Source organism: Mauremys mutica, chromosome 6, assembly GCF_020497125.1.
Source record: "Mauremys mutica isolate MM-2020 ecotype Southern chromosome 6, ASM2049712v1, whole genome shotgun sequence".
Classification (NCBI taxonomy): domain Eukaryota; kingdom Metazoa; phylum Chordata; order Testudines; family Geoemydidae; genus Mauremys; species Mauremys mutica.
This window is the reverse complement of record NC_059077.1, coordinates 113,673,115-113,686,628: the sequence shown is the minus strand read 5'-3', so window position 1 is coordinate 113,686,628 and position 13,514 is coordinate 113,673,115. Positions and strand designations below refer to the sequence as shown.

At 46.1% G+C, this 13,514-nt stretch overlaps 1 protein-coding gene across 1 annotated transcript; it reads right to left on the bottom strand.

Annotated features, from left to right (window-relative positions):
- Window positions 1-7,447: 7,447 nt before the first annotated feature.
- Window positions 7,448-9,757, bottom strand: TMEM215 (transmembrane protein 215). The gene is made up of 2 exons (XM_045021981.1): window positions 9,485-9,757; window positions 7,448-8,914 (listed from the first exon to the last, which is right to left on the bottom strand). The coding sequence occupies exon 2, from the start codon at window positions 8,806-8,808 to the stop codon at window positions 8,101-8,103; it is 708 nt and encodes a 235-aa protein (XP_044877916.1). The 5' UTR covers window positions 8,809-8,914; window positions 9,485-9,757; the 3' UTR covers window positions 7,448-8,100.
- Between the last annotated feature and the right edge of the window lie 3,757 nt (window positions 9,758-13,514).

The following is a 13,514-nucleotide window of genomic DNA, read 5'->3' as shown; positions in this document are numbered from 1 at the left end:
TAATATCCCACTGGCTCATAGACTCATAGACTTTAAGGTCAGAAGGGACCATTATGACCATCTAGTCTGACCTCCTGCACAATGCAGGCCACAGAATCCCACCGTAGTGGTGCAGCAGGGCTGATGAGAGGGACAAGGGGAGGACAATTGTACCAGGCCCCACGCTCAGGGAGGCCCTCAAAACATCTGTAACTGAGGTGAAATGGGAGGGGTGGGGCCCTAGTGAACGTGATGTACCAGAGCCCCAAATTTCTCTCAAAGGCCCTCGGTCCAGGGTGACCAATCAGAACTCAAATTACCCACCAAGTGCCCTGATATGAGACTCTGTAAATCTCTGAAGAGCTAAGTGCTCTCCTATGACACAGATCTGTGAACAATCCGCTTGTGCAGAAGTTTTTGTGTAGAAAGGGGACACAATAGATGTTACACTTATATAGGTCGGTGATATTTTCCTCCTCTCTTTAAAATATCTATTCCATGTTTAAATTTGAAAGTAGATGGATACTGAGCATTTCCAGTGATAGGACCTGATTCTGAGAAGTGTGGAGTACCCCCTGCGAGGTGCTGAGCACCCTCAACACTCTCTCCCAAGTGGGAGGTGAAGGTGCTCCATTGTTACTGGGGGCTCTCAGCCCATCACAGGATTGGGCCCTCAGTGTTTGCAGTCATAAGAAAACAGCACATGTGGACAACAAGAATACCCCTCTGTTTTTATGAAGTGTTATTTTATGTGTATATATATATATATATATATATTCTGATTACTATTTATTACAATTTCATCTCAATACAGGCTATGTACAGGTAACGATGCACACAGGCATCAGAAATAAATAACATGATACAAGGCAGAAAAAGAATTACAAAATTATGTAATATTTAACTCAACTGTCTGAATGCTGAAGAGTGGACGGAACAGTCAAATTATAAAATAATCACCAATGTTGTAATTGTATTGGTAAGTCAATTTTCCAGGTTTAGAAGTTCCCAGAGTTTATTCAGTCAAACTTAACATTGGGAAAACATTCTTTCTTTCTTCAAATAGAGCACCTAGCTTCTACTGAAGACTTGGTAGCAACTACCTAACATTTAAATGTCGTGTTGGTATTTTCTATAAAACCAAAGATTAGCTCCTGGGATACGTAGGTAGACCTACCCTAGAGTGCCTCCCTAACAGATCTGCAGCTCTCCAAATAAGGAGGATGAAGCAGCTGCTCCAAAGGAAGGGACCCAATGTCAAGAGCCTTCCAACCATTCTGGGAAACTTTACAGAGCCAGACTGAACCTGACCATGCAGCACAAGTCTGATCCTGCTCTCATACAATTCCATGGTAATACTCGCATTGGCTTCAGCCATGCAGGACGGATCCCCATTTCTGTGTGGATAACTCCTGAGACAGGAGTCAGTGGGCTTTCTATACATGGACAGCCAGAAGGTCAGACCTGTGGTGCTATGCAGATCACTCACTCTCTCCCTCCCCAGTAACTTCCTGGTCCTAGCCAAGTACGCTTACCTTTCTTCTCCCTGAGCAACTGGCCCATACTGACACGCCTGGCATGAGCTTTGATCCCTAGGTTTAAAACAAATATTCAAAAGCACTTTTCCTCCTCAGAGTTATAAATCAATCCTTTTCACATTCAAAGCAGCTGTGTGAGTTTGGTGTTTGTAGAAGCTGTTGGCTTGAAAGCCCTGAGCAGCGAAGTCCGTTGTAAAGCCACAAAACTCTAGTAGAAGGACTATCAGTGCAGGCTGCTCCAGAAGTACATCAAGGGGTTGGTTGGTTTTTTTTGTTTGTTTTTTTACAGATTATTACATTTTGACACTGAATTAAAGCACAGGATGCCTTTTGCTGTATTTATGCATTCTGAGAAACAAAATACCTTCATCCCTGAATTTTAAAAAGAATTTTGTTTCTTGTGTGTTATTGCATCAGGTGCTTCACGTTGGCTTAGAGACTGATCCCGAGGTGCTGAGAACCCCCAATTTCAGTTTACTTAAATGGGAGTAAGGAAGAGGCACACACTCTGTGGATCAGACGCATATTTACATTCAATCTGTGATGGATTAACCCTTTCTGTCACCCTGGGACTAGATGAAAAATGGAGCCTGCCCCAGCCAATTCCACCTAAGGGTGAGAAGAAAGGCCTTGCTGGGCCCAGAAAAGCATACAGATGCTGCTGAATCTGGCAAAGAGATAGAACTTATACACGAAAGTCCACTGACTGGAGTGGAACAGGATGAAACCGACACAATGAAAATAGAAAAAATGATGAAGTCACGTATCCCTTTCTCTCACTTAGTGGATGGATGTTGCCCCTTATTTATGCTGGCTCCAGGTTTTGGCCAACCTGGACAGTACATTAAAGGCCAGACTTTCAAAGCGCTCAGTTCCCATTCAGGCCCCTAAATCAAGTGGGCAGGTTTCCCAAAACCTTCAGCAGCTCCCAGTGTTTTCAATGGGACAGTGTGGGGATTGGTTTTCAGGGGAACTGCTGGGCCCTAAGCACTTTAGAAAATCTTGAGTGAAATCTTGGCCCCATTGAAGAGAACAGGAGTCTTGCCATTGGCTTTAGTGAGGCCAGTATTTCATCACTGGTTATAACAGTACAGTCCTCCAGCCTTTAAATTCCACATGTCCTGCAGGAGATATTCTGCCTGACAAGGCGTATGCTGTTGAATAACATTTGAATTCCTACAAGGAGATTCTCCTTTCCTAAATGACAGGTGGGATTTTAAAGCACCAGGCGTGTTGAGATGAATTCTGGATGTGGATTTAAACTTCCCCAAATCTTGCATAAAGGTCTGTGAGTGCATCTGACAGCAGAATCAGGTCAATGCCCAGGTCAAGCGTCAGAGCTTGCTCCTTAGTGTGTTACCTTCCGTGCTTTTAAAAACAAAAGGAGCTAGAATCCACTTGGCTGGTAAAGGAAATGTAGTTCTGTCTCCTCTGCATTCTATGGGGCTGACAGACTCAGGGTAACCTCAGGCATCACTAGAAAAAACATCGCCTCTGAATATCATAAATAAATCCTGGACTGGATTTTTGCACTCGTTGAAAATGGATGCAGAATGCAAGAGCCTTAATCTTATAATCCCATGGGAAAGACAAGTAACAAACATCAACACAACATATCCCTGTCCCCATGTACAGTGTCTGCAAATTAGAGTCAGATTAAAAATATGAGGCATGCGATGAAAGCCCCACACAGGGAGTTGAGACAATACTTTCTAAAAAAAGTCCTATTACATTTGATAGAAAACACTTATTTTAATAGCACTGATGTTAGCAACTTGCAGAAACCCTTTATAGCTGGGAGGACAAAGCTGGATCATTTCAGACCAATGGTTTCTATCAACACGATGTGGCTGGAGCTTAGTAACAAGGTGTGGAGGCGACTTCAATGATTACTGAAGGTGCTCAACCCTAACAAATGGTGCTCAGTAACCCATAAAATCCGGCCCCTGATGAGGTGTGGTTCTGACCATTTTGAAAATGAGACCTAAAGTTACTTAATTACCAATCATCATTTATCTATTTATTTTGATTGTTAGTTATTATTAGTGATTAAAATGTCCATAGGAGCATTGCTATGAACGATGCTTCACACACATGGAAAATACAAAGCCCATACTCCAAAGAGTGACAGTCTCAACCAGAGTGAGGATTTTAAATCACCATCTCAACTAGGCTGATGATGTAGAGACAGATTCTGCCACCCTGACATTGAGTAGTCCCTTATTCTATGAGTAGTCAGCTAGAAATCAGTGGGACTGTTCACAAACTAAGGTGCCCATTCAACATGAGTAAGAGTGTCAAAAATTGGCCCTTAATGTAAGAAGCCAAATTAGACTGCTCAAAACAAAGGCAAGGGATGAGGGAAGGAGAAGAAATGACATTAACAAACAAACACAAAAATCACAAGGGGAAAGGGAAAAGTGCCATTGGGACAACATAATATTTCTATAAAACTCAGATCAGTTGTATAGACCTAGTCCTGAGCAGGACTCAGCACTGTCACCACTGACATAAACTAGGAGTGGAGGGCACTCAGCACTTGTTAGGATCAGGCCACATATGTTTTTGTTTCCTTTGTTTGCTTTCTAGACAATGATGAGGTGAAGATACAATTACACTTGAGCAGAGACTAGAAAAGTAATAGGGGATTATGGCTGCTGATTTCCTGGTTTTCTGTTAAAGAAACTGCATGGTGTTTTGTAATGTAATCTGTGTGGATAAAAATGCTACAAACAAAAGAAAATAAAATAATGCAACACTTCAAACTATATAATGAACATAGTTGATCTGTGCATCACTTTTGCATTACTTCAGAAAAAAAAATACCCATCAGTGCAGAAGTTACAATAAATGCTATAATCATAATTATATTTTAGAAATCTGTTTTAAGTGCTTTATCACCTGATCTCTACAAAGACAATTTAATATCCTGATCTTGCATCACTGAATCAATGAAAGTTTTGCTGTTGACATCAGTAGATGCAGGATTAAGCTCTAAGAGATGAAGAACATTTCAGTTATGTTCACTGCTTTGAGACTTAAAAAATCAAGGATGAAGTGAAATTTTAACCCAGGGAGTATGGGTGTTTTATTGAGCTGGCAATGACATAAATAGACACCTCCAAGTCACGAGTTTGAATCACACCCAGATTTGTAATGACCATGCGTAAAATTCAGCCCTGAGATGAGCAGGAACAACTCCATTAAAATCAATGGAATTGCTCCTCCTTCCACCAAAATCAAAGCTGATCATACAGGCTGTAACCATAATATGACTGCTTGGGAGATAAATGTCCAGGTTTAAAATACACTCACCAGCAAGAGAGGCCAAGAACTGAATGGCCAGAGAGATTAAACAACTCTCTGGTTTAAGAAAGAAAGTGTAGATCAGGGAGGGAGGCGCACTGACAGTCTTGCTGCTGCCTATGCTCTGCTTGTCTTGTGTGTAAACAGAGGGCTTTAATCTCCAGGATTATCAATTTGGCACTTTTCATGGACACTAAGGGCTTGAACCAAAGCTCACCAAAGTCAGTGGAAAGGGTCACAGTCAATCCAATGGCTTTTGGATCAGACCCTAGAGACACCTTTTTTTTAAAATGGCCAGATTCATCCCTGATTTCACTCTATTCCGATAATTAAGGGTAATACTGAACATGGGAAAAGAAAAGATTCTCAAGTAGAGAGATTTCAGAGAAGGTTTGTCCATACTCCTCTGGTTTCAAATTCCTAATTGTGCTTATGTTAAATTACCTATAAACACTCTTTAAACTTAGCATGTAAAATTCTGGACCCATTGTCTTCAATGGAGCCAGGATTCCACCCATAATTGTCACTATTTGTAACATTAATTTTTTTTTAAATTGTGCGTAACTTTCACTGCCATAAAAATCTGCTTTCATTAATAAAAAAGCAAAACCCTAAGGTCTAACAGTAAGAATGGAATATAGTGCATGACTCACTGTTGCTTGATTGCATATATCTTTGTCATGCCATTTGCCACTATAATTTATTGCCTAGCTTTATGAAAGACCTTTCTACTATGTTTCAAATGTTTGGTTTGGCAGACAGCATTTAAACCTAAGTGAAAAAATCGTTCAACCTCTTCTTCATACCTATTTGCAGAACTGTCCTAATCTGTGCTCCACATGGGCTACTTATTTGCTATCAAACACAATGCAAGGGGTTGTTTACATTGTAGTCTCTACAATTCAGGACTCAAGTTATCTGAGAGGTTGCCTTTCTGCTGATGGGCCTGATCTCAAGTGGTGCTAAGTACCTCTTGCGCTATAGTCAACAGCCTCAACTCCCACCGATGGGGGCTGAAGGCATGCAGAAAGCCTTATTCTGCACCATGGGAGTCTGTTGGATTTTAGCGATTGACTTAAATGGGAGCAGGATCTGGCTTTCAGCACCATCCAGGAGGTGCTCAGCACCTTGCAGGATCAGGCCCTATATTCTGTTCTGGTGATTAAGATCTCTTGAGCTATTCTTGGAGACAATCCCTGGGGTGTCTTTGTTCAGGGCTGGAAGCTGAACATTTTCAGTTGAGGGTCTCTCTCTGTGGGACTCATTTACTCTGACAAAAGCTCGAGTTTTGCAAATAAAAGTCCCTGAACTACACACCACAGCAGGAAGACCTATGGTGTATTAATATGAACTGGCTGTCCCTGACTGAGACTAAACTGCATTTGTTTTATTTGTCTGAATAGCACCCTGATGCCACAGCAATGGGCACTGTGTGAAAAATCAGTACATAAATGCATAAATAAAATAAACAATGTTACATTTAGTGCACCAGAGAGAAGCAGAGAAAGCCCATGCTGGGAAATCTTCCCAAAGCTCCCTTTGGCAATCTCCTTTGAGCTGACTGTCTGTAACAATTTGAGAGCAGTTTCCAAATGGATGGACCCTCAGGATGCCTGAGGTTTCCTTTTATTTTCCAAATAATTGCACAGACATAATGAGGAGTTGTTCAGCTTTCAATCTCTCAGTGGAAAATTCCAGAGCAGTTCCTGCAGAATATTCCCAGGCTCCTGTTAGCCAGGGGTGGCTTCTTTTTACACTGGTAGTTCAATAAGTCTGTCTGGTACAAATTATGGTTTATTAAAATAACTAAAGCAAGAACTGTTATTAAGACTTCCAACATGGAGAGACTTTTCAGAGCTGTGCTGAGCATTTTGTTGTGGAAATCAAGGCTTTGTCTGTGAACTGCTAACAAATTATTTTATGCTTTAGCAAACATTTTTTCTAATAGTTTAACCCTTAGATAGGCTGTATAGATTACATATATATTATATTGTATCTATACTATCTCATATGGTAATATACACGTTAGATTATGCATAATCTGTAGTACATTTATGTAAATTGTATTATATATGTGTGTGCAGTTTGCAGGCTCTGAAGGGTTAACCACCATGCTTTTGTATCACTCAGGTCATGGTTCCAGTATTATGCATCTGTGACCAGTGAACTCGTTAACAAAACATACAGCCTGGCTGTGGAAAAATCGTGCCAACCATATTTCCCTAGTCTCCCCCACCTTAAAAATGGCTTTCATAATATTGAATCAAATATCATTATTCAAGATCCATGGATAAACATCTGGAGTTTTTGAAGAGGTATGTGAAGATGACACTTCTCTAAGAGCCTGATCCAGCTTCTGTTACAGCCAATAGGTGTCTGTTGACTTCAGTGGGAGTTGGATCAGGCCCTAAATCTCCAAGTAATTATATATATATATTCTTCCAAATCCAGGGACCCCTGCTGCTAAATCTCTGCAATAATTTTATCAATATCTTGTTATAAAGTACAGCTGTAAGTGCCAAACATATTGGAAAGACTTTGGTGGATTCATTAACAAATAAGAATGAAGCAAAATAGCCGAACACTTGTACCTTTGATATGATTACTGATAGATTTGCCTTCAAAAATTCTCTCTATCCTAGTCCCCTTCCTTGACTCAGGAGGCTGGCAGGGTAATAGCCTACAATGTTGCTCTTTGATTTCCTAAAACAAGGTCATGTAAAATCTAATAAGAGCAGAAAACTGAAGTCAGACTTTGATTCCCTGATTTTGCCTGTCTGAGTCTAAGACTGATTGAACTGAAAAGCTTTTCTAACAGCTTAACATCAGGCAGCCAACTAATTCAACTGCACATTGACTTCTATCAATTCCTTCAGAAATAAAGGAAGTGACACTATTCCTAAGATCCACTCCTTCATATTGCATGTTATTTTACACAGCAAGCTCCAGACTTTTGACTCTTGCCTTCATCTTGCCAACTTGTCTAGGAGCTCGGGGCTTGGGAGCAGGGGTGTCTGGACAAAATATTCAGCACTGATATTTTTAAAAATAATTAAAATTGATTTTCACAAAGAAGGAGTTCTTAGCCTTAAACATGCTTATTTACTTACAGAAAGTATTTCAGGCACAAAAGGTTTGAGCATCAGTCACATACCAGGTTAAATTTGTAATAGTATGAGGAGTGTTCCATGCAGTGCTATTAGCTACTTTCCCCTATTAAGAGCTGAAAGATGTAGAGTCTGTAAAAATACATAGAGATATAGAAAATGTGCATCATTCAAACTATAGTCTCATGGTCCGAGCTGACTCCAGTAGGGTTTATATAACAACAATATCTGTCGTAAGGGCTATTCTCCTTGTAGGAACAGACAATTATACTGTCTTTTGGAGCCACAAAAATGTTGTCCTCTGTGTCAGGGCAGGCAGCACTGTCCCAGGGAGGGGAATTTTTCTTCTCCAAGGCACTGTAAGTGGGACCCTCTCCCACGAGCACGTTCCCTGGCATCTCCAGATAGCAGGTCTCCAGGTATCTCAGCATCTCCTCCTGGTCCACCCTTTTGATCAGGCTCTTGCATTCTCCCGTGGTGGTGGTGGTTGTGGTGGTGGTGCAGATGGACACAGAGTCCTCTCCCTTCAGCACTTTCCTGTCCTTCAAGTATGCTTTCTTGGCTAGCTCATCGCAGCTGCCTTTGCCCGATTCCAGATCCGAGGGTGTTCTCAGCAGCTCCACCACTTCCTTGTCTTTTGCCTTTTTGCAGCAGGGACGCTTGTTGTCAGGCCATTTGGTGCAGCCATCTGTTTTCCTCGTTAATGCAATGGCAGCTATGCCCGGCAAGCAAATAGCAGATCCTATTGCCAGGAGGGGGATGTCTCCCAGGGTCTCCCCTTTCATCCCAGAAACGGTAAACATGAAGCCAAAAACAAGGAAGACGCTGACCAAAGCCACTACTAGTCCCGTCCTAGGGTTAATGTCGTCTGGTCTCATGGCTCCTCACACCATGCAGATCATCAGACCGCTCTCCTTCAAAGGCAGTGCAAAGCTGAGGAGGCTTATAAGCCTGCCTTTGAGAGATTTCCTCTGGAGGGATTTGCTGCAATAAACACACAATTAAAAAGTTTCCATAAAAAAATCAAAAGCAGATCCTGTTTCTCTCGCCACAGTCTTCCAGGGAGAAATGGGTCAATGGGGAAATCCCATGCAGTCCCCCTAAAAATATCCCAGCACTTCTGCCAGCCAGAGCAGGCTTCCCCGGAGTGAGGATGCTGCACCAGGCTAAAAGGGCTCGTTGTAATCTTACACGGACAGCCCCAAGGGCCTCTGAGGCTCTTTTTTGGATCTTAGGCCAGATCAGCCAAGAGGAGATGCATTAAGAGCAATTGTAGTGCATACAAAACCGAAGCAGTGAGTTATAGGGCATATGTGCGTGCATGTCAGAGACAGAGGGGGATGGACTTAGATCCTGGAAAGAGACAGACTCCAGGCTTCTAATGTTACAGCTGATGAAAGAAAAGCCCAGGAACGGGCTAAGGACTGGGAGAAATGGGTCAGGGAATAGAAGTGTCCCAGGGGCTTCCATCACATGGGTATGGGAGGGTGCTTACTAGCCCCTCAGGGGAGTTCATAAGTCAGCTGAGTTGTGCAGAAGTGAGCAGGTACTCACTGGCGAGGAAAACACTGTGAATGCTTCCCAGAGCTTTGCTTTTCCAAAGGGGGGAGTGGGGGTGTCTGCTGGTGCCACGATCCCGTTGCTAGAGAGATTGATCGCCACACTTTGTGAGCCAACGCACCCACAATGGGGCAGCGGATGGGCATGTGACCTTCGCAGCCTGCTAGCCGTGCGGCGCCCTGGGCACCCTGAGCTCGCATGCGTGTGTCCCTGCAAAATCCCACCAGGGGTGTGTGTGTGAGTGTGTGTCCCTGCAAATTCCCACCAGATGTGTGTGTGTGTGTGTGTGTCCCTGCAAATTCCCACCAGGTGTGTGTGTGTGTGTGTGTGTGTGTGTCCCTGCCAATTCCCACCAGGTGTGTGTGTGTGTGTTTGTGTGTGTGTGTCCCCCTGCAAATTCCCACCAGGTGTGTGTGTGTGTCCCTGCAAATTCCCACCAGGTGTCTGTGTGTGTCCCCCTACAAATTTCCACCAGGTGTGTGTGTGTCCCTGCAAATTCCCAAGGGGGGTATTCCTGCAAATTCCCACTAGGAGTGTGTGTGTGTCCCTGCAAATTCCCAAGGGGGGGGGGGTTCCTGCAAATTATCCCTAGAGTCTGGCAGTTGTGCTTGAGTCTGATCCCCCAGCCTGTTTCTTTAAGTGCAGCTCAGAGCCGAGATCCCCCCCCCCCCAGCCGGTTAGTTTTCAAACCGACGAGCAGAGAGCGAGGGCAGGAGCCGAGGGGTCGCAGAGCCGCACCCCGCGTGTCCCCCTCGCCCCCACCCCGAGGTGAGGTGCTGACCGCCCGCCCGCCGCGATCTCCGGGCAGCGCGGGGAGCGCCCGCGGGCTCGGGCAGACGCGCCGGGCGGGGGGGTGAGGGACGAAGGGGAGCCCGCTCCGCCCGCCTCGCTCCCTGGGAAGCCAAGCCCGCCGGGCGGCGCTGCCCCAGTCCCCCCCCTCCCCACCGCCGCGAGACAAGGCGCGTGCCTCCCCCCCGCCCGCGACCCGCCCGCCTTGCGCGTGCAGGGGTCACCTCTGATGGCTACTGGCGGGGGGGCGAAGGTATGTGCCCAGCCTCAGTCTCCTCTGTAGCATGAACCCCCACAAAGAAAATGGGGGAGGGGCATTTGCTCCCCTCTGTAGCATGAACCCCCACAAAGAAAATGGGGGAGGGGCATTTGCTCCCCTCTGTAGCATGAACCCACACAAAGAAAATGGGGGAGGGGCATTTGCTCCCCTCTGTAGCATGAACCCCCACAAAGAAAACGGGGGAGGGGCATTTGCTCCCCTCTGTAGCATGAACCCACACAAAGAAAATGGGGGAGAGACATTTGCGCCCCTCTGTAGCATGAACCCCCACAAAGAAAATGGGGGAGGGGCATTTGCGCCCCTCTGTAGCATGAACCCCCACAAAGAAAATGGGGGAGGGGCATTTGCGCCCCTCTGTAGCATGAACCCCCACAAAGAAAATGGGGGAGGGGCATTTGCTCCCCTCTGTAGCATGAACCCCCACAAAGAAAACGGGGGAGGGGCATTTGCTCCCCTCTGTAGCATGAACCCCCACAAAGAAAATGGGGGAGAGGCATTTGCTCCCCTCTGTAGCATGAACCCCCACAAAGAAAACGGGGGAGGGGCATTTGCTCCCCTCTGTAGCATGAACCCACACAAAGAAAATGGGGGAGAGGCATTTGCGCCCCTCTGTAGCATGAACCCCCACAAAGAAAATGGGGGAGGGGCATTTGCGCCCCTCTGTAGCATGAACCCCCACAAAGAAAACGGGGGAGGGGCATTTGCGCCCCTCTGTAGCATGAACCCCCACAAAGAAAATGGGGGAGGGGCATTTGTGCCCCTCTGTAGCATGAACCCCCACAAAGAAAATGGGGGAGAGGCATTTGTGCCCCTCTGTAGTATGAACCCCCACAAAGAAAATGGCGGGGCATTTGCTTCAGGCCTGTGCCAAGGGGTCTGAGAGAGACGGGGGGTGAGGGGTGCGCTGGTATCTTCCCTCGGACCAATTGGATGGTGAGAGAGGAAGAGAAGCTTTCGAGCCCCACAGAGCTCTTCAGGTCTGCCAGCTCTCCCCTCCAGCACAGACAATGGAGGGTCTAGTCCCAGAGGCACCCTTAGTCGCTTTCCCTGGGTGCGTCCCGCTTGCCTGGGGGGAGCTGGCTCCTGCCTGCTTTGGCGGGCGGCTCAGAACTCTGCAAAACTGCCAAGTGGGGCCGCAGGAGCTGCCAGTGCAATGGGCAGTGATCCCAATGAGCTCCTGATACAGCCTGGCTGTGGGATCTCCCCTCCCTCCATGCTGACCCACTTCTGTCAAGGGAGCCCTGTGGGGAATTTATGGGGCTGGTGGAATCCAACCAGGCAGTCTTTACTTGGGTACAATGGCCCTGGACCTCCATGGCCTTTAATGCACTGGCTTTGGCAACAGTTGTGCCTTCTTATGCCACTAGAACTAGTTTGGCATTAATATTGTTTGATAGTGACCCCCTGCTCATACAATGTGGGGATCACTGTGAGGCCAGCCTGACTTTGCTGCATAGATGCACCATCTCAGCTTCCAGGCGGGTGTCACAATGGCTGGGTGTACCTCCCTTCCCTCACCCTCGTGGCTGGGCAAACCTCCTTCCCTGCAGACGCCTGCTGTGATTTTGCAAACGCCCTCAGCACTGACTGAACGCTGATCCCACGACAGTCAGTGCGAGTCTTGCCGTGGACTTCAGTGGGAGCAGTTCCTGGGTCAAGGCTGAAGGCTTTTGAAAAGCCCACCCAGCATTATGATTATTTGTCGCTCGCTGTCCCACACCCTCACTCACTGATTTTCACCAACCTGGTGAGAGTCCCTTTTCGACCGGGTGTTCCAGTTGAAAACCAGACACCTGGCAACCCTAGGTGGATGAGACAAACAAGCAGGTGGGGATGGGGAGGACAGGACAGGATAAAACAAGATAAAAGGCTGTTTTGGCCCTGACAAGCTTATGGCTGCTGTTCTTAGCCAGACTGTAGTAGGAATCACATCTCCCCACCTGCCCAGCCATTATCAGATGGGCAGTCTTCTCTAGGTACTGTGACACAGGTAAGCTGTAAGGAGGGCCATAAAGGAAGTAGTAGCATGGTAAGAAGTGACTAGGAGTTTGTCTGGTGTGTAAGGGGCAGCATGGGAGAAAGCATGAAAGTGCTTGTGAGAAATGTGGACAAATGCGGGATTGGGCTAGTGTCACTGGCAGAGCGAAGGTTGGCAGTGCTAAGCTAATAGGATAGAGAGGACAGGCCTAACCTGTGGATGTCTTTGAAGACTAGGACAAGAAGTTTGTGTGTGATGCATTAGAAGAGGGGGAGTTAGTGGGAAGACTTGAAGAGGGGTTAACATAGCGAGGGTGGAAGATGAGAGTGGCAGCAGCATTTGGAATGGAATTGACAGGGGCAGATTTTCAGGTATCGAGGTCAGGCAGGAGGCTATCAAGGTATTCAAAGTGTAAGATGATTAGGACTTATGCAGTGTGGGTAGAGCTGAAAGGGAAGCTCTTGGAGATGTGCATGAAGAAGCAAAATTTAGACACTACCCGGATATGAGTCGGCAGTGTACCCTTGTTGCCAAGAAGGCTAACGGCATATTGGGCTGCATTAGTAGGAGCATTGTCAGCAGATCAATGGAAGTGATTATTCCCTTCTATTCGGCACTGGTGAGGCCACATCTGGAGAATTGCGTCCTGTTTGGGGTTCACTACTACAGATGTGGACAAATTGGAGATAGTCCAGCGGAGGACAACAAAAATGATTAGGGGGCTGGGGCACATGATTTACGAGAAGAGGCTGAGGGAACTGGGATTATTTAGTCCGCAGAAGAGAAGAGTGAGGGGGGATTTGATAGCAGCCTTCCACTACCTGAAGGGAGGCTCCAAAGAGGATGGAGCTTGGCTGTTCTCCGTGGTGTCAGATGACAGAACAAGGAGCAATGGTCTCAAGTTACAGTGGGGAAGGTCTAGGTTGGATATTAGGAAACAGTATTTCACTAGGAGGGTGGTGAAGCACTGGAATGGG